The following is a 19310-nucleotide window of genomic DNA, read 5'->3' on the forward strand; positions in this document are numbered from 1 at the left end:
TCAAGTTAAGAGCATAACTTGTTTCCTGCATTGGTGTCATTGGAGCGGCTGGCCCGGTTGACGCTTATTGTGAAGTATAGGTCAGTGTTTCCGGTATCCCGTGTCAGGTCCACTAACTGCCAAGCGGCCGCTAACACGAGCTGCTAGCCGCAAACAGAGCCCGAAGCGCCGCTGTAAAGTCACAGCAGTGCGGCGTTTGGTTGAATTTCACCGCCTACGGCGAGATATTTATGCCGGAGGGCGTCTCGCTGTCTTTGGTGAGCCAACGTCAGCTGAAAAGGGTGTCCTCCCCGGATGACTGGCGGAGTGTGTGGCTAGCTAACGAAGAGGAGGGAGGGGACTAAGAACTTCGGAGACCTCGCCCAGCCGTTGCTTCATTTCAGCAGGCAGCTACTGTCTTGACGGTGTGAGAGAGCCACACCACTCGACCAGATAAATTATTTAAGGGGAGACTGACACAGCCGTGTCAACGTAGGGCAAATAAACTCAGTAACCATGTTCAGAAAAAACTTGAAGAAGGACCCGGAGCTTTTCCAGAACGTGTCCGAAGGGCTGCGGCGGCTGTACCGGACCAAGCTGTTCCCTCTGGAGGACACGTATCGATTCCACGACTTCCACTCCCCGGCCCTGGAGGATGCCGACTTCGACAACAAGCCCATGGTCCTCTTGGTGGGTCAGTACTCCACCGGGAAGACCACGTTCATCCGACACCTCATGGAGCAGGACTTCCCCGGCATGCGAATTGGCCCAGAGCCGACCACAGACTCGTTCATCGCGGTGATGCACGGCGAACAGGAGGGGGTGGTACCGGGCAACGCTCTGGTTGTCGACCCCAAGAAGCCCTTCCGCAAACTCAACGCCTTCGGCAACGCCTTCCTCAACAGGTAAAGCAAGCAAAGGGCTTAAACAGAGTAATACCCCAGGTTTATAGGAAAAACAGGCAGCGAAAACCCTGCGATGTTCACCTAAAGTATGAATAGAAGGAATGTGTCAGGTTAATGTCGTGCTTAGTGGCATCCCATAACAACGCACCAACACTGGTTTAAATGTCTTCACTACAGGTCCTCACACGTAACGTTGTGTCGTTGCACAATCTAACCAGCAGAGCCCTGTGTGTGTGTGTGTGTGTGTGTGTGTGTGTGAGAGTGAGTGAGAGAGAGAGAGTTTCCCCTCTTTCTTCATCCACAGAGAATGTGACTGTTTAGTGTCAATGACAAGGTGGAAGAGCCAGTTTGTGTACAGAAAATTAAAGGGCAGGTAGGTGCTTTCCAGCACTGTATGGCATGCACAACAGGACATTTATCGTTCACAGTGGACCAGAGTCTGCCAGTTAACATGCCCTCCTCCTGCTGCTAAAAGCACCTGACAGTCACTTGTGACACACAGGTTTTGTCCATTGTTGCAGAATGAACCCTTGAACACCGAAATACTTGTAAACCCTGCTGTTAGGTGAGGACCTGACAGTGTCCTTTCCTCGGAAGCTGGTGCCATGAGTTTTGTGCCCATATAATTGTTAGCACATTAGTAGAAACTGACAAGCTTCTTTCTTCTTGAAGTAGTTTTACTTTTAGTATTACAGTGTTTTATAAAGTTTATAGTGGCAAGACATTGGAGCCTGTCCACATTCCTGAGGAAGTCCTGAGGAATATTCCCTTAGGGTTATGAATCATCCAGAGTGACGCTTAGGCCTGTGATTCACCCCAATAAGTCAGGGAAAAAATCTGATGACTTTACTAGTATTACTTAGGCGGGTCATCACTAATTAATGTAAGACAGCAAAGGAAAACATTTGGGAATGACAGAAAACAGCAAGCTAAATCAGAAGACTCCACCCAACTCAAAGTACAAGGTGAGACTGTATAGGCAAGGTCCAATAAGTCAATGTCAGTTGCTTGGTGAAGTTTAAAACATCTTGATCTGGTCTATTACCTGTGTTGATTTGTGAGGGCCAGAGATGGCTACCATCCAATTGTTGAAGGTGTCGGTTCCTGTGGAGGATATGTAGGGTATATCCTTTTCCCTTCCCGCTAACCAGTGTTGCGTTACCTGGCATAGGTGTGACATGGAAGATGAATGGACAAATAATACAGAAAGTAATGACTAAACTGTGGACAGTCATGATTTTAATAACCTATTGTCTTCAGATTATCAGATGGGTCATGTAGCCCTGATCTTTATTAGTACAAATGCTCAGACTGACATTTCCTCAGTAAGGCCTATTTCCTATTAACCATTTAAATCTTTTCCCTCAATTATGTTAAGTGTTTGCTTTATCTTGAACAAGTGCAAACTTCTGGCAAACAACATCATCAAACTCAGAAGAATGAAGTAATGCTTATCAGATAACACTTGAATTAAGTGTGTGTGGTAGGGGCGTGGGACTGACTTGTTAGACCCCCATTCACTCTACTGGAGTTGATGACTTGAGACGTAGGGGAAAACCACATAAGATTTTGAGTAAACAAAGACTGTTGTCCATTACAACATAATTTTTCAACCTGTTGGACACAATCTTGTGTCATCATGGGACTCGTGGTTCCCCTTGGAATTCAATTTGTTTCAGTGGCACAGTCGGGGCTTGGTGGTCATATGCCAGTTTAGGGAAAATTCACATGATCATTCATTATGGGTTACATGTGTGTAGGTGTGTGGCAGTCAAAGGTACATGATCTGCCTGGCTATCTGTGTATAGGCCGAATCACTTGTAATGGGATGTTGTCTGAAGGCCTACATTTATGTCAAGAACAAGCTCCAGACTGACATTTGGCACTGGGCAGTTTCTGGCACAAACTACACCAATTTTCCTCTCAAGAGGCCAAAAGTATTTGGATTGGCCTTCATCTATTGGTTGGTTTAACATATTTTTACTCATAAAAGTGGATGGGAAATATCAAGGGTCAGATTGTTTGTTGATGGATTTGAGATGGAGGAGACTGTGATGCCTGTTCCTTTGTGTAACTCTTAAACCATAGTTATTCAACCTTCAGATTAGCCTTAACTGCCAGGCTCAGATAGGACTTATCCTTAGTATAACCAGTTATTTATGAAGAGAGTAAACAGAAATCAGTCATGGGATTCTCACAGCTATACTTTCTTGTTGGACAAAGTAAGAGCACAACATTTTGTGTATTCAACCAGACGATTTTTTTTTCTTTTTTCCATTTTTGTGTTCTTTAGCGGCCCTTTAACTCTTGTACAGTTATTTTGTGCTACATGTGTCTTAAAACTTGTCTTTCATTTGATAGATGCATATTTTTTTTAGCTCTTGTTCCCTTGTATTTGAGACACCTCTGCAGTCACAGGGCCCCCGTGTGTTTGTGTTCTCTCTGTATGCCATCAGTCGATAATACCAAAGTCAGCAAAGTTTAATTTCCATACTGACCCACCCCTGCTCAGGCTGCCCCGCTTCGTCCGGTCCTGATCATGGCCTGTTATTCCAGGACACTGAGTCTGCACTTTGCTGAGATAGGGTCTAACATACATAGCTTTATGTTTTGCATAGCAAGCAAATACACACAAGGCAATGTATAAATGTATGTGTGTTTTTATTTATATATACCATTTATTCACACAAACAAGGAACAAATTTTCAAAGGAAGCAAACATGGAAAACCAACACAGTTGTAACCTTGTTGCTTAATTCCCTAGTGCTAGTAAGAGCCTCCCCATTTCCTTTTCTTTACAGGAAGCTGAGGTTACGATGTAAGGGAAGGTCATAGATCATGGGGTGGGACGAGAGAGGAAGACCTTCTGTTATAAACTGGAACCAGACTTCCAGTATGACTGGGCATGCCTGATGTTCTTTTAAAAATGAACTCAGATCTGTGGCCTCTCAGAGGATGGTATTCTCACTTTCTGGACACATAATCAAACATTCTTGCGCCCCTCTGCCTGGTAGGATCCTGCTCTGTTTCTAAGAAATTCAGCTCAAGTTCATCTTAACATTTTTCCTACTGTGTGGAAAATGTTGAGATAGCTAAATGGAAAACTTGAGCCAAAATTCCAACTGGATATCATACACCATCTGCCATGGGAGGGAGGGGGAAAATGTTTGTTATCTTTGGCAGTCACTATTATTGTATTGTAATACCATACATAAGATTTCCATGCAAGAGGTACTGCCCTCTCTCTCTCTCATTTTTCCTTTTAACTTGTTCATTGTCCTAAGACTTTTCCATTTTCCCCCTGTGCATGTGGTATGAGACCTCTGTTAGGGTCTGTGGTGTGTCTGGCCTGGTGTGGTTGAAGCAGGAATGTTAAAGCATGGTTCTCTAGGTCTTATGACCCGGTGTCTCTGAGCTCATGTTGTGAGTATTGGTTCAGATTGACTCAAAGAGCAGCAGAGTGAGAAGTAGTACTCTGAGCCATGAGGTCACTTAACAAACCCCTGCTTTGTTCTCAGTGGCCTTCGTGGGTTTATGCAAAACCTCTCATCCTCTCTCATGCTTTGTAGTTTTTTTTTTGTTTTTTTTTTCCTCGTTTCTGTGTTTGTCAGTGTGTAAGATTTTTCTATGGAAAATGAAACTGCTACAGTAAAACTCTGAACCTTGGGGTCCAAGCTTAAAGGAGGCTATTGTGTAGCGAGTTATTTTGTATTGGGAATGACTGAGGACTACAATTCATAAATGATTACGTATTTTCTTAGTGTTCCCTATTACATTCTTATATCTGGAGGTCTCAAACTGTTAAGTTTAAGTAAGCCTAATAGCTGATAATTTTGCACAAAAATAAACTTAAAAAATGTCTTAAAATTATCAAAACTGTTGGCTTTTAAATTCTTGGCTATTTAATTCATTGATTAAATGACAAATAGTTTTGACTTCGGTTGAATATGACCCCAGACAAGGAAAAGTCATTATTATTCAGAATTAAGAAAAAAATTAAATAAATATTCCATCACACGTGAGTAGTTTTGGAAATTAAAGGATTCCTGAAAATGGTACCAACCTGCACGACCCCATACTATTCCTTTACACCTAGTGCTACTCAATGTTTTAGCTTCTCCTATAAAGGTTTTCTGTTTACTGTGCTAAAGGCCAAGCGTGTCACTGAAAAGTTGAATGATACCTTTTTATTGCCAAGCTTATCTATAAAGACTCTCAACCAACCGGTTTTTCTCACTAATTTCTTGCAGGTTCATGTGTGCCCAAATGCCAAACCCTGTCTTGGAGAGCATCAGTATCATTGATACTCCTGGAATCCTGTCCGGGGAGAAACAGAGAATAAGCAGAGGTCAGCTTCACACATACACTTTTATTTAACCCACTTTTTCTCTCACCTACTCTCTAGTATTGCTAAACAGAGCCACACCCTCTCAGCTCAGAAACCCTTAAATACTTTTATCAGAAAGTGTTGCCCACACACATGCAAAATAGCAGGAAGTCAGATGCTCAAATAGAAAAGGAAACATGTCCTTAAGTTTAAACAACTTACACGCTGCCTCTTTCCCTGACCTGTATGGTATTTATGTTTGGTATGTTTCAGCCCAACTGTCAGTAGTGCTGCCAAACCAGTATTTAACTTTTAAGGCCCTCAGGTCAAAACTCATCAAACTAGATTATGTAAATCTGATGGAGGCTGTCACAGCTTGAAAGAAGCAATGAGGGGATGGAGAACACTTTGAAGTTCATTTCCTGTCTCTGTACCTGTGGTTTTCTAGGGCACCATCCTCTTTCACATCCTTCCGTCTTTTTTGTTTTTGTTTCTCTTTTTCACATCATCCAATAACAAGGTTTATATTAAAAGGGCTGACTTACCAGCAGTAACTGAAAACACTTCCCCCATCTATGTTTTTATGTAATTCTGTGAATCCTCTCTGTTTGTGAGCTTCTGTTTCATTTATCATTTCATATACAAGTCATTTCCGTGTGCTCTGTGGAAATAAATCAATTCATATTTTTATCCATTTCTCAATGTCCTCCAACAATGATGTTGACCTTGAGGGTCACTTCAGAATTGCTACATACACAGTTTTCCTTTTACTTTTGATGATCCGACAGAAAACAAGATTATGCATCTCAAAGCATCTTCTGCTTTTTTTTTTTTTTTTACCTGATTTCAGCCCCTTGAAGGGGAAGTAAACTTATAAGCAGTCAAGTTTCTGTATACTCCCCAAAGGGGAGTGGTGATGTTTGTGAAAAAGGGACCTGAAATGAAATAGAATTAAATTAATTGATAGTGTTGGTTGTAACAACAAGCATTAAGTAAGTAGATGACGTACAAAAAGCGTGATGGTTGTCAGAAAGACTGAAAAGGCTAAACAAGTATGTGTGTGTGTGTGTGTGTGTGTGTTGATGCATGCGTGTATGCGCACATAAATGGGTGTGAATGAAAGTATGAAATATGAATGAAAAGATGTCGAGGTGACCCTTAAGAGAGGCAGAGCAGAAGAAGTCTTATGCCTAATACCTCAGACAGTTTTGTTTCCATACTATACATTCTTACCCTCACACACAATTTTCCCCTTTTTAAGGTAACAGACATATGCACACAGACACACTATCCTCTGTTTTGTATCTATATAAACACTGATGTGTACGCCACAGAGATATTGTGCAGACTGTGTCATATAAAAACAGGACTAATTGGATTGTACAGTGAGGTGCATGCGCGTGTGTGTGTGGCTACAGGAATCTACACTGTTATTTCAGGTTTTCCCTCACTGATGTAATCTGCTAACCATAGCAGTGTGTGACTTGTCAAATATCATGTCTATATATTTTTATGTAGCGTCACATGGTATATAGTTATCAAATAGCAGAGCAATCAGTGATTTTCCTTTTGACATAAGACTATGCAATACTGTGGGTTCATTACAAGTACAAAAAAGAAATTGTGCTGAGAAAGTGTTGCCCACTCATGGGCCCAAAACTTTTTTCCTTGCATAATCCTGCTATTGTGGATTCCTCTTTGAATAAGTCAGCAAGTATTTCTCACAATGTGTTCCTCATTGAACCACAAAATAACACAACCCCCCCTCCTTTAACTCACATTTTAACATTTTAACTACAGTAAACAATGAGGAGATTGAGACATGAGGTTAAAAATTATCAACACCGATAACATTAAAGTAAAGTATATTGGTTGGTACTATAAGGGAATTCCCAGATACTGCGATTTCGTATTAAACATCCATTCATGGATAAGTCAGAAAATGACCAAGGCATTTGAGTCAGAGAGCCTTCATCGGGGTATAAGGTACAATAAGATTGCAATAAGACAGTGGAAAGTGGTGACGTGACAAGTTCATATGGAATGAGAGGCGTGCCTGTAGACTGTAGCCTTTTGACCGCGTGCCTAGGTTTCTGCAGATCACAGCAAACTCACAAGTGACTCTTTCTAACTCCTTCCAAATACAAAAACGATCAAAAAGGTGTGTACACACTGGAACTTAAGTGCATGCCAGTTTAACTTTAGCAATTATACAATACCGTTAGGCTATTTTATTTTTCAGCAAGTTAATGGCTTAGGGAAGCAAGCCATGTATGGTGAGAAGGCATGCAACGCTAATAAGTGCAAATATTAGTCCATTGTTTGCACTGGTGGCCACATAATTAGTCTTATATTTAAATTAAAATTCTTCAGGAGGCACCAACACCTGGAACATGGGTATGAGAGTAACATTTTGTAACTTGAGTCAGTTAACCTTGAGTAGATGTTTAGCTGTGTAGACTATGTATAATGTTAACCAGGACTGTTTTCATGTTTACAGACTGTATCGTTTGCAAACATGTTTATTTCTGTTGTAAATCTGGGGATTTTAACATGGTAGTTGTATTAGATTTTCTTCTTGAGCCAGCTCTCCAGCAGCCAGCGGAGGAAATGTAGTATTTTGCGCTTTTATATTGGCTTAATTTATCATCATTGGTGCTTTCTGCTTGGCTATGCGCCTTTAAAATGAGACTACATGCAAAACGTAATTGTAAAAATAGAACCCTCTGAGGGTTCATTTGCATGTGGTCTGTTCCACGGGTACTGAGTAATAACCCGTCAGCTTCAACTAGTTGACAGGCCTCACAGCTGGTGTGATCCCATTGCAAGACGGTTTTTAGTTGGCGCATGATTTTTAGGCCTGTCTAAATTTGTGCCTGAGTGTATCGTAGTGTGTCTATGCATATGTTTATAGGCACAGCAGTTGTTAATGCTGTGAGTTATACGTAAGTCTAAGCTTGAACAGCTGTCTTTCTGCTTGATTCCCTGACACGTGTGTTAAAAACAGACTTAAGAGAGAATGAGCAGATGTCCTCGGTTGAGTCTCACAGGGATTTTAGACTTAAAATATTCCCCTTTGATCCCTCTACACCTACATGTCGTAAGCACAGTTTGTTTTTTCTCTTGTTTGTATCCAACTCTGATTACATGTTCCTCTCTTACTTTCACTTTTACTCACCCTGTCTTTCTCGCCTTATTTTTTTTTTCCACTCCTTCATCTCCCCCTTCCCACTTATGAATACATCTTTGTCCATTTATTTTTCAGTGTAGATTGACTTAATTTCTCGGCCCCTTTTTTAATACAGTGGTGTGCACACAGACAAAGACAGTCACGTTGGAATGCATGTGCAACAGCTCTGGCACAGATTGTGCAGCAGCTGAGATGAATGTGTAGAGCAACTGCATTCTTCTCTGATCAGATGACACACACTCTAATTAAAACCATAATTCTCTATTCCTCACTTCCTGTACAGCTCCTTGAGGCAGCGGGAAATCCAGGGAAAAGTCCTGTTTTGTAGGCAATGATAGAAATTTGTTTATGGCTAAACCTAGATTGGGATTGTCACTTTGTGATTTTTCTCATCATTACTGATTCTCCAGAGCATTTATTGCTAGTCTTTTCTGTCTGCTAAAAAGGCTTGGGCTTGTCCTTCATATCACACAGTGAACAGAGTCTCCGGTAGAGGTCATTTGGTTCTTGAGGCTAAAGATCCTATAGATATATTACTCGAGTTCAACTGATCTTTACTTCTCAATGCCTTTCTACTGCTGTCACAGTAAAGAGAGTTAATTGATAACTAACGGAAAAAGCCACAACTCTAGAAAACCCTTATATAGACAATATTATGTCAACATTGGAATATGAACATAGAGGTCATTATGAATTCTACTACACCCATTTATTGACTGTTTGGAGCCTTTGAGCTCTTTGTGAAGCTAAACAATGTGTTGTCACAGCGAAAAGAAATGAGGGTGGTGAGAGCAGTGAGAGAATGTACCTACAGCCTGCAACAGCTCACACAGCTCTAATTTAATCAGTACAGCAACAGAATTGAGCTAAACTATTTAAATAGAAATGTGATTTTGCCCCCACAATTCTTTCCACTAGTTTATTATCCTCTTCAGGTCTCTTATACAAAAGGACGATCTACAAAAGAAAGGCTCCATGTGAAATTTGTAGAAGTGTTTTATTCATAGGATCTGCAGATATGGACATTATACATAATACTCTGAGACAATAAGCTAACGGTGGACAGTTTAGTTGGCATTCTTCAGCAGACAAAGTGAGGAAACAAATAATTTGGAGTCAACAGGTTTGGCAGTAATCAGGCTTTAGCATGGTTAGTGAAACTGCTCAGCTTTCCAAAAAATGTGGTAGCCAGGTAGGGGTTTGGTTTTTGTTGTTGTTGTTGTTGTTGTTGTTGTTGTTGTTGTTTTTTCCCTTAATAAATGAAATCATCTAAAAATACACATTTTTTTTAATTTACTCAGGTTATATTTGTATGAATAGAAAATTTTATTTGCTGAACTTTAACAATTGCATTAGACAAATGTGCAAAAAACTAAAAAAGAAATCTGGAAGGGGGCTAATACTTTTTCACTGAACTGTATACGTGATGGAATATGTGATAGAAACAGATACAGATAGGAGCTTTGCATTGCTCTTACCTCAGTGCTTAGGAACGTCAGACTGTTGTTTCTCAGGTTGGATTCATTGAAGTCTCTGACACTTCAGCATGGTTAAAATTCTTCTTGAAACAAACACAGTAACCAGATAATGTCTCCTCCACTTCTCTCTAAAGGTTACGACTTTGCAGCAGTGCTTGAGTGGTTTGCAGAGCGTGTGGACCGCATCATCCTCCTGTTTGATGCCCACAAGCTGGACATCTCTGATGAATTCTCTGAGGTGATCCGCGCTCTCAAGAACCATGAAGACAAAATGCGTGTTGTGCTGAACAAAGCAGACCAGATCAGTACTCAGCAGCTGATGAGGGTTTATGGTGCACTCATGTGGTCTCTGGGCAAAATTATCAACACACCAGAGGTAAAAAAATACATTATTTTTCACACTTATTTTGTTATCCGTTGTCTGCTAAAATGAATCAAGCGTGTCTTTATTTCCCACACTGACTCTGACTGCCAGAACTTGCCTTCAGCTGGTAATAATCAGTTGTTGGACATATTGTGGTCACAGTCTGTTAATGTTTTGAAGGAAAATGTGGCCATCTTGGGCAGGTTTAGACAGGGGTCATATGAGAGTAATAGCAAGTATTTTAAATACATTCAAGCCACTGTCAATATAACAAGGGAAAAAAGACTCTAAAACATGTGTTTGGACAACGTGAAACACCATCTATCTCAGATGTGACCCAACTTGTCTTGTGATTTGTTCCTGACTGATGGGTTAATGTTTGATCCTGGGCCATATTCGTAAACTGACTCCAAAGGAACCTTTGGATCATGTAGACAATTATTCATTGACTTTGAAGGTGTATTGTATTGTAAAGCCCCTCTGCATTATTTAAAACATTTGTTGATTCATTATTGCTCACTTTAATCTCACTGTGCTGCATCATTTGATCTACACATTTTCTGTGCTTTTTGACGGCTCATTTAATGCCAGTTTGCACTTTTTAGCAAGATTGTAGTTTCATGTATGTGACCTGTGCTGGAATTTGCTCTTATGTGGGTGTGGACAGTGAAGTGTAACCAGAGGGACAAGGGAGATTATTGGAGCTGAATTTACAAAATCTTAATTGCAGGTTGTGCGCGTGTACATCGGGTCATTCTGGGCACAGCCCCTGTTGGTGCCAGACAACAGGAAGTTGTTTGAGGCAGAGGAGCAGGATCTGTTCTTGGACATCCAGTCCCTGCCACGTAATGCAGCACTACGCAAACTCAATGACCTCATCAAACGTGCACGTCTCGCCAAGGTCAGTAATGAAGACAGGAAGTGTCTGCAGCCATTTTAGAAATTCTGTGAGGTTATGAATACAAATATGAAAACTTATCCACGAAGTGAAAATGTCTTGTTTCCACCATTAACATGTATATAGGACACACAGAGCTTGATTAAAAAAATTGCAGAGTTGAAAATGTATGAAAAGAACAAAAGATTGACTGCATTTTAAATGTGGTACCTATACAGTCCTCACACAGAATCATGCATTACAATTTCTAAAAGTACGCCACACAATTTTCAATTCTCGGCAATCTATCTGGAAGTTTTTGCACGCAAAAGTGGTGGATTGGTGGTCAGGATTGTCATGATCATAACCCATGGGATGAAATGCATGACTGACCTTTATTTCATTCTCAGATTGAACTTGGTTAGTGCCTAATTTCTAAACTAACCACAAAAACAGAAGTGAGTAAAAAAAAAAAAACCTGTATGATCGCAGTTGTCTGTTTAGCAGTAACCTTATAACACCTACAAAATGGGAAGAGGGATTTTTTTTGCTGACAATCTATATTGAGTTAGTGAATTCAAAACTCAAAAAATTCCCCGCAGAATGATTTAAGACATATGAATATACTTTGTAAAACTTATTTTACTGTCTGATAATACTTTTTCCACAAAAAGTTAACTGAACTTGTAAATAAATTACGATATTTTTATGATGATCAGGTGCAGGCCTACATTATCAGCTCTCTGAAAAAGGAGATGCCCAGTGTGTTTGGAAAGGACTCCAAGAAGAAGGAGCTGATAGCCAACCTGGGAGAGATTTACCATAAAATCGAAAAGGAGCATCAGATCTCACCTGGAGACTTCCCCAACCTGGCCAAGATGCAGGTGAGATGAGGATAAACACACACGTACGCACTGGACAGTGATGTACAATCCACAGTTACAGATCTGATGAAACAGCAACTTTGACTTGTATTTTTGGCATGTTATTATAGTTCATAGTCGGTTGACCTTTTCACTCTTCACATCTTTGCCCTTTTTTCTGTCCTTGCCCTCCTGGATGGCCCAGGATGGGAATGAGATTTATTTTTCCTGGTTTGTCAGGAAATCCTGCTGCTTGTATGCGGCTCCCATTGGTAGCCATTGAAGACTGATCTATTTCTATCACCAATTCCTGTTTTCTCTCAACCCCCCAACCCTTCAGGAGCTACTGAATGGCCAGGATTTCTCCAAGTTTGCTGTGCTGAAGCCCAAACTGCTGGAAGCGGTAGAGGACATGCTCGCAAATGACATCGCACGTTTAATGGCCATGGTTCGGCAGGAAGAGGCTGCCATGCCCAGCCAGACCGTAAAGGGTGGAGCCTTTGAAGGAACCATGAGTGGTCCCTTTGGTCATGGCTATGGGGAGGGTGCCAGTGAAGGCATAGATGAGCTGGAGTGGGTGGTGGGTCGCGACAAGCCTACATATGACGAAATCTTCTACACCCTCTCTCCCATCAATGGCAAAGTGTCTGGCGCTGCAGCCAAGAAGGAGATGCTGAAGTCCAAGCTGCCCAACACTGTGCTGGGGAAGATCTGGAAGTTGGCAGACGTGGATAAAGACGGCCTCCTCGATGATGAAGAGTTCGCCCTTGCCAACCACCTCATCAAGGTGAAGCTGGAGGGTCATGAGCTGCCGCCTGCACTTCCTGATCACCTCGTGCCCCCATCCAAACGTGGGACAGTTCAGCAAGATTAGAGGAACAGGTGGCTTGGAGATGTCAGCGCTTTGCATCAAGTGTAGGACTCACCAGACAAAAAAGTCCAACCGCAAGCATTATCAGCATCGTCTTTGATCAAGCTGTGAAATCTCCAGGCTTCCTGAAGCAGCGTGAGGAGGTGTTACTGTGATCTTTTCCACCAGAGAGAGACTGGAGGGATTTTGGGGGGGTGGGAGGGAAAGCAGTTCTATTAGGGAATAATGTTGAGGTCTGTATTAGAAAGAAACATGGGGATTCACCACCTGATAAAATAACTAAGGACATGACTGGATGGATTACATGAGTTGATAGGTAGTTGGAGGTAGCATGTCAGGGCTAAACATGGATTTTTGCATCCTGTGTAAAAGATGTCTTATAAGCATACAGTCCATATTATTATTATTATTATTATTATTATTATTATTATTATATGTTGATCCAAAGAAAAATAGTGTTTGTTTTTTTTCATTTGGAGAGAGAAAAAGGAAATAAATCAAAACAGCTGTTTTATCTATATTTTTGTATTTCCTGACTGTTAACTTTGACTTTCTCCAAATGCTTGCCTTTTTATTATTTTGCCAGATAAATAAAAAGGATTACCGTAACGTCTGACTTGTGTTTTATGTGGAGTTTTATTTATTAGTTATTGTATTATTAGTCTTAGTCTTAGAGGAAGAGGCACTAATTAAAATGTCATTTAAAAAAAATATACTAAAATAAATAATATTTACAGGTTCTGGGTTTGAACACCAGGCTTGGGGCTATTCTTTGTGGTGCTTGATTGTTCTCCCAGTGTCTGGTTTCCTTCAGCTTCCTCCCACAGTCCAAAGACATGCATGTTTAGGTTAAGTGGTGACTTGAGTATAAATGTGTCAACCCTGCAACCAGTCCATGGTCTATCATGACCTCGTCCACTGTCAGCTGGGATTGGCCAGAGTCATTCACAAATGAGCAGTATAGATAACAGCTGAATGATTGTGCCAAGCGGTATCAGAGGTTACCCATAGAGTGACTTTTATTTTCCAGCCCTCAAGTTGATTCATGAGGAGGAAATAAAAGGCCACTTAATCATGAGAAGTTGCTTCTGACTGCATACATTTGGGGCAAATTGAAAACAGCAGTGTGGACAGACGCTTGTCACACACAGACAATAAAACCTCACTCCAGATTGAGAGAAACGAGCACAGGTCATAAACAGAAAGCCAGGACTCTGATATGTCAGACGTTCAGTCTCAATAGAGGTGGAGTTGGTTGCTTAGAATTTGGTGATATTGTCCTGCATTATAGCCTCAACAAGGTTGAGTCTACGCTACCATCACGTTTGCATGATTCAAATAGGATGTGGGAAAATGTAAAACAGCGTTGTTTGATAGTAAATTTGAAGGCCCTAAATGATGTTTCCCCCTCGTGATCCTTGTTTTTAATGCGAACATAATCCAGGTGATTGATGCAGGCCAGGACCTGCCATATCCTGTTCCCGTCCTAAATCTTTCACTGGCTGTCTGGTCAAGTGTGCTTACGTATTTTCACTCTTCCACATCTATCATCTTCAACTTGGAAACATCAGCTGCTTGTTTGGAATTGTGTGACCATGTAACCTCAGCTGAGTATTTCATTTTCCCATTATTCAGTCATCAGGGAACCCGGTGGCATCCTCAGCCTTCTTTCACCTGATCATGTCCACGGCAGCGGGACATTTCAGTTCAGATAAAGTCCAGAGGCGCTCTCTTGTGTCTTGATAAGTTATTACAGTTACAGTGTTTGGATACAGTCGTACTATGTGAGGTTGTGTTATTTGTGTTCTGCTGATGCTGCTGTGAACTGTGAACTCGTGGTGCACTGGTGAAAAATGACCCAATAACATTCTTTATAGTCAGATTGACCCAACTTAACCTTTTTTTTTTTATCTGGGCTGCTGATAACTGGTGGCTCAATTGTGATCCCTAAAAAAACAAAAAGAGAGTAATGACAGATTGACACCAGCCGAGGTGAGCATTTTGATAGAGATGTCTTTAGAGTGCCAATTTAGTATCAGAGCATCTTCTGTTAACAGACTTGAGTCCCTGAGTTAACCTGCTGTCTGTGATCAGAACAGGCCATCCCGGTGGGAAGACGCCCCGGGCCTCCTGCTGATGGGAATATGCTGGCAGAAAGCTGCTGGAATGGCCACAGTGGTGTGAAGTGAGACTCAGTCTGACTGCGAGTGTCTTGCTTTCTGTGTGTTTATATAGCTGTCGCCCTCTTCCACTGTATATCTTTGCTTTACATTGTGTCCATTTTCCTGTCCTGCTCTTTTAGGACGTCACTATCTTCCCACCCCTTGTCTCTTTTCCTCTCTTCCTTCCTTTTCCTTCGCCTGTTTTTGGAGATCAGCTTCTCCCTGTTTTTCTTTTTCTTTGTTTTTCATCTGTATTTCCATCACTCTACCAATTCATTATTTCACCCGCTCTCAGTATTTTGGGCAGCATTTGTCCCTAACACATTTAAAAATAACCATCCTTGGCACCCAAGTCTTTGACACACTGACCCCTGTTAGTAGTTGACTGGGTCAGGTTTATATAATACTGTCATGAGGAGGGAGTGCCTACTCCCAGTCAGGTGAGGAATGAGACACCTTCATGCAAGTACAACTCATATTAGTACACATTGAAATAACTGACAATCAAGTGTAACATGACTTTGCCATAAAGGAGATTAGAAACAAAGTCGGTTTTTGATACTATGAGATTTATTATTATATATGAGGAGCAGGAAGAACTGAGGCCACTGTTCACTTTGTCGCTTATTGGAGCCAACTCTCCAAGTGAGCAAACATCACAGAGTCAATAAATTAAAATTATTTTTTAATACTGAATGCTGGATACAGAATATCAGAGCAACAATAACAATCCCAAGAGTCCAGAGTAAAAATGTCACATTTTCAAGGGAAGATGACGACGAGGCAATCAGACAAAAGAGAGGAGGGAGGGGGAGATAAGTGCTAAGAAAGGGTCTGATCACCAACAAGACTCTGCTGATGGTGGTAATCATGGGTCTGCTAGACTGGTTTTACCCTAAACTGACAATGAAGTTATGTAAAACTAGTTTGTTTGCACCACAGCTCAAAGTTTCTGAGGTTATTGAAGGATAAAAATTTGAATCTTTGACCTGAAGATTCACATAAAAAGGAAAAAACTTCACCAGTTTAACATCTTCTACAAGATTTTGGGGCAAGAAAATATCATTGCAACACTTAGAGTCCTTTGCCTCCCCTTGATTTTTATTTATTTATCTATTTTTTTATATCAAGGAATGAAGCACATATCTGGAGTTTTCTACTTTCTCTCCTAATGTCTCTTAAAACAAAGCCTTAAAAGAGCCAGTCCATTAATCCATCAGTCTATCAAATTCTTGATCAGGGTGAGTTTTGTCCTCATCAATCTGGTTTAGGCCAGTTGAGGTTCCAATGCAATAGGAAGGATACTTATTTACTTAGTTTAAAACCATTATGGTTCATGAGGTAGTCTGAGATGCAGTTTTGGGCTTAAAAACTGGACAAAACAGTTTCTGGCTCAGTTTGTCCTTTTTTCCAGTTTGGTTGTGTGGAGGCCCCATCATTGGTCTGGGTTCAGTTCAGTTTGTTGGTTCAGGCTCAGCGGGGGATCCTGGCCGCTGGCTGAGTTGCTCCAAACATCTCCTGTGAGGCATATGTGATGTACAAGAAGCCATCAGCATCGCTGTAGCGGGAGTAAACCTCTCCCATGCTGGACGACATGCAGGACATGCTCTTCTCCGCCACCAGCAGAAACAGGGCCTGGGTAGGGTCCAAGGCAATCTTATTTCTGAGAGGAAGAAAAAGACAGTGGTGGATGAATGATGGAAAACAACACAGGTTTTCTTTCAAACAAAACAAACACGGTGTGAGGGAGGCAGAGGCGTGGAGAAACTCAGAGAGAACAATAGCAAATCTGACAGCTCGGAGGTGAAATTGTGGGAGAGAGAGTTTCGAAATCGGAATATCAGGTTGGAAGCATCAGATGCATGCTGGACATGAAGTGATTACAGATGTCTGACAGCCCCTGATGGTTTACCTGAGCAGGCAGAGGAACTGACCAAGGGTGAGCTCAAAGGGAACCAGGAACTTTGTTTTGTCCAACAGGGGGAGAGTTTTTTCACGGACGTAACGTTCGACGATCACCTGGACACAAAAACACATCTGATGGGAACACCCAGCAAACAAACAAAACAATCGTGTAAATTAGTGAAGTAACAGAACTCACTGGCAATTTGTTGGGGAACTTAGACCGAATGCTGCACACTTCATCTTTTCTTGTTTCTAGAGGGAAATGTGTATACACATTTCATGCTTTTAAAACCAGCATTCGTGCACAGCATTTAGACAGCAGCTTCAGAGCATTAAAAGGTAGTGTGACTTACCGAGACATTTCCTCTGCTTGAAGGGCATCATCTCCATGGATTTCTCAAATGGAGCCATGTTGGTTTGTTTGTTGCCTGGGGCGGTTTGCAGAGACCAGTGGTGATGGAGGCGTGTGCGGCTGGTGGCGCCGGCTTGGTGGTCTTGCCCGGGCTGACGGTGAAGTCCCCTCGGGTGGAAGTGAGCAAACCCCACTGAGCTGCTGCGGCCGGTGGTGCTTTATAGGAGGCAGGGCAGGGAGGAGTCGAAATGTGACACCAACAAACAAAGACACACTCCTCATCCACTTGGGCAGCGCGTGTGTATGTGTGTGCTTGTCGCCATCGCTGCTTCAGGCCAGAATCACATATACTGGTTATCTCTTGGAGCATTCTCACATCTGCTTGTGATGTTGGCGCTGCTGTCACGTACACATTTACACAGAGGAACACAAACACAGAAGAAGAGGGAAGTCGAGCAATAAGGGAAGCCCGCCGTGTGAAGAGAATAAAGAGCACATGACATTAATGATTCTTACAAACAGAGACTCCAGAGGATCCTCCGTTCTTCAAACGTGGCCGGTACCTCTTTCATGATAAGATTTAAGTAAAATGAACCAAACCCACAAACATGTTTCATTACTTCCTGACCTTTGACCTCCCTATCTGGTGGACATAGTGGCCTCCTGGTCATATCATCACCACCATATCATGAATGTCTCTTATAGATACAGAATCTCTAGACTGGAGCAGATGGGATATCGCTCTAACAATTGTTAGACCAAATAGGAGAAAGTTTTTCTCGGTGGATTCCTTACTGAGAGCAGCTTTTCCTTCTATCTAACTCAAAGTGAAAGTGGCCCATAATTAACTACCCTTTTCAGCAGATGGGTGTAGATGTATTGCTATTGAATTGGACTTTTTCTGAGAACTTTAGGAACTTGTGGCCGTGCAGGAACAGAAAGGATCACTTCATCGCTGTGAATCGTGCTGTGAGTTTTAGTGGTGATACTTTTGCTTCTTCAGGACTTTCTTCACAGTCGGGTTAGTAGTTTGATCCCCAGTAGCCTGTAGAGGCATAAAAGGGGAGGGAGGACATTCTGCATGTGAAGATCCCCCTCTGCTGGTCGACATCAGGCACGGACATAAACCGTCACCTGTCAAAGCTGTCACACAGAATTTATTTAGAACAGAACTGAATATTTTATATTTTTATTTTACTCTAGCTGCTTCTCCACAATTGAGTTTTGATGATAATTCCGTTTTTACTCCTCCAACAGAGGCTGTACATCCCACTGCTTTTTAAAACCTGACATCTGGGATGAATCACAATAAAATCTGGGTGGACGTTCAGAATATATGCACTGCCCATAAAATTACCGAGGATTTACATTCCTCTAAAAACAGTCTGAAGCTGATTAAATTGTTGAGCATGTTTTGGAGCTCAACGACAAACAAGCTCACAATCTTTCTGTCTTACATTGACTTTCAGGTTCTCTTTGCAATGTGTGTAACCTGTCCCCTACAAAATTTCTTTTTTCATTTGTACAGGTCCTACCTTCTGTTTAGAAGTATAAATGAATCATTAGTAATGCATCATATATTATGAGACAGCTTTAGGATACAGTCAATAGATTATGCAGATTTTAAGGTGTAATTTGGTTTGTTTGTTTGTTTGTTTGGAGTTTATTTGCTTGTTTGTTTTTATTGGTTTGATTGACTCCTCAGTCAGCCTTTAGTGGATCTGGCTGCACCCTTCTGGTGTAGCTGTTGTATAAAAGGGATCACAAACTGTCGTGAATTAGAAAATCTTCAATCGGCCAATAACTAAAATATAACTCAACAATTCTATAACTAAATAAGCAGTTTCCTGTGAATTTCGAGCAGAAGCTGATCACAGAAACACTTACATCCCCCCACTAACTGTGGGAACAGTATTTGTCCTCTGGCATGATTTTTTTTTTTCCGTGCGTCCTTTCGAAAAACTTCCCCGACCAATGTGAGAGCAGGTCCGGGCCGGAGGCTCCTCCTCCCGCCGCCCGCTCCCACATGTGACGCTC

General features: G+C 41.5%; 2 protein-coding genes across 2 annotated transcripts; one reads left to right on the plus strand and one right to left on the minus strand.

Annotated features, from left to right (window-relative positions):
• The first annotated feature begins 99 nt into the window (after positions 1 to 99).
• Positions 100 to 13470, plus strand: ehd1a (EH-domain containing 1a). Its single transcript, XM_029512717.1, has 6 exons — positions 100 to 884; positions 5135 to 5232; positions 10014 to 10255; positions 10974 to 11144; positions 11840 to 12004; positions 12324 to 13470. The coding sequence occupies exons 1-6, from the start codon at positions 496 to 498 to the stop codon at positions 12855 to 12857; spliced, it is 1599 nt and encodes a 532-aa protein (XP_029368577.1). The 5' UTR covers positions 100 to 495; the 3' UTR covers positions 12858 to 13470.
• Positions 13471 to 15735: 2265 nt separating this feature from the next.
• Positions 15736 to 17531, minus strand: map1lc3cl (microtubule-associated protein 1 light chain 3 gamma, like). Its single transcript, XM_029512721.1, has 4 exons — positions 17275 to 17531; positions 17118 to 17173; positions 16929 to 17035; positions 15736 to 16679 (listed from the first exon to the last, which is right to left on the minus strand). The coding sequence occupies exons 1-4, from the start codon at positions 17330 to 17332 to the stop codon at positions 16490 to 16492; spliced, it is 411 nt and encodes a 136-aa protein (XP_029368581.1). The 5' UTR covers positions 17333 to 17531; the 3' UTR covers positions 15736 to 16489.
• Between the last annotated feature and the right edge of the window lie 1779 nt (positions 17532 to 19310).

This window comes from Echeneis naucrates, chromosome 10 (genome assembly GCF_900963305.1).
Source record: "Echeneis naucrates chromosome 10, fEcheNa1.1, whole genome shotgun sequence".
Taxonomy (NCBI): domain Eukaryota; kingdom Metazoa; phylum Chordata; class Actinopteri; order Carangiformes; family Echeneidae; genus Echeneis; species Echeneis naucrates.

Coding starts and splice junctions, on each gene's coding strand:
- ehd1a (XM_029512717.1), top strand. CDS start 496: ATGTTCAGAAAAAACTTGAAGAAGGACCCGGAGCTTTTCCAGAACGTG. Junction 885..5,134: donor GGCAACGCCTTCCTCAACAG/GTAAAGCAAGCA, acceptor AATTTCTTGCAG/GTTCATGTGTGCCCAAATGC. Junction 11,145..11,839: donor AACGTGCACGTCTCGCCAAG/GTCAGTAATGAA, acceptor TATGATGATCAG/GTGCAGGCCTACATTATCAG.
- map1lc3cl (XM_029512721.1), bottom strand. CDS start 17,332: ATGGCTCCATTTGAGAAATCCATGGAGATGATGCCCTTCAAGCAGAGG. Junction 17,036..17,117: donor AGTTCCCCAACAAATTGCCA/GTGAGTTCTGTT, acceptor TTTTGTGTCCAG/GTGATCGTCGAACGTTACGT. Junction 16,680..16,928: donor CAGTTCCTCTGCCTGCTCAG/GTAAACCATCAG, acceptor TCTTCCTCTCAG/AAATAAGATTGCCTTGGACC.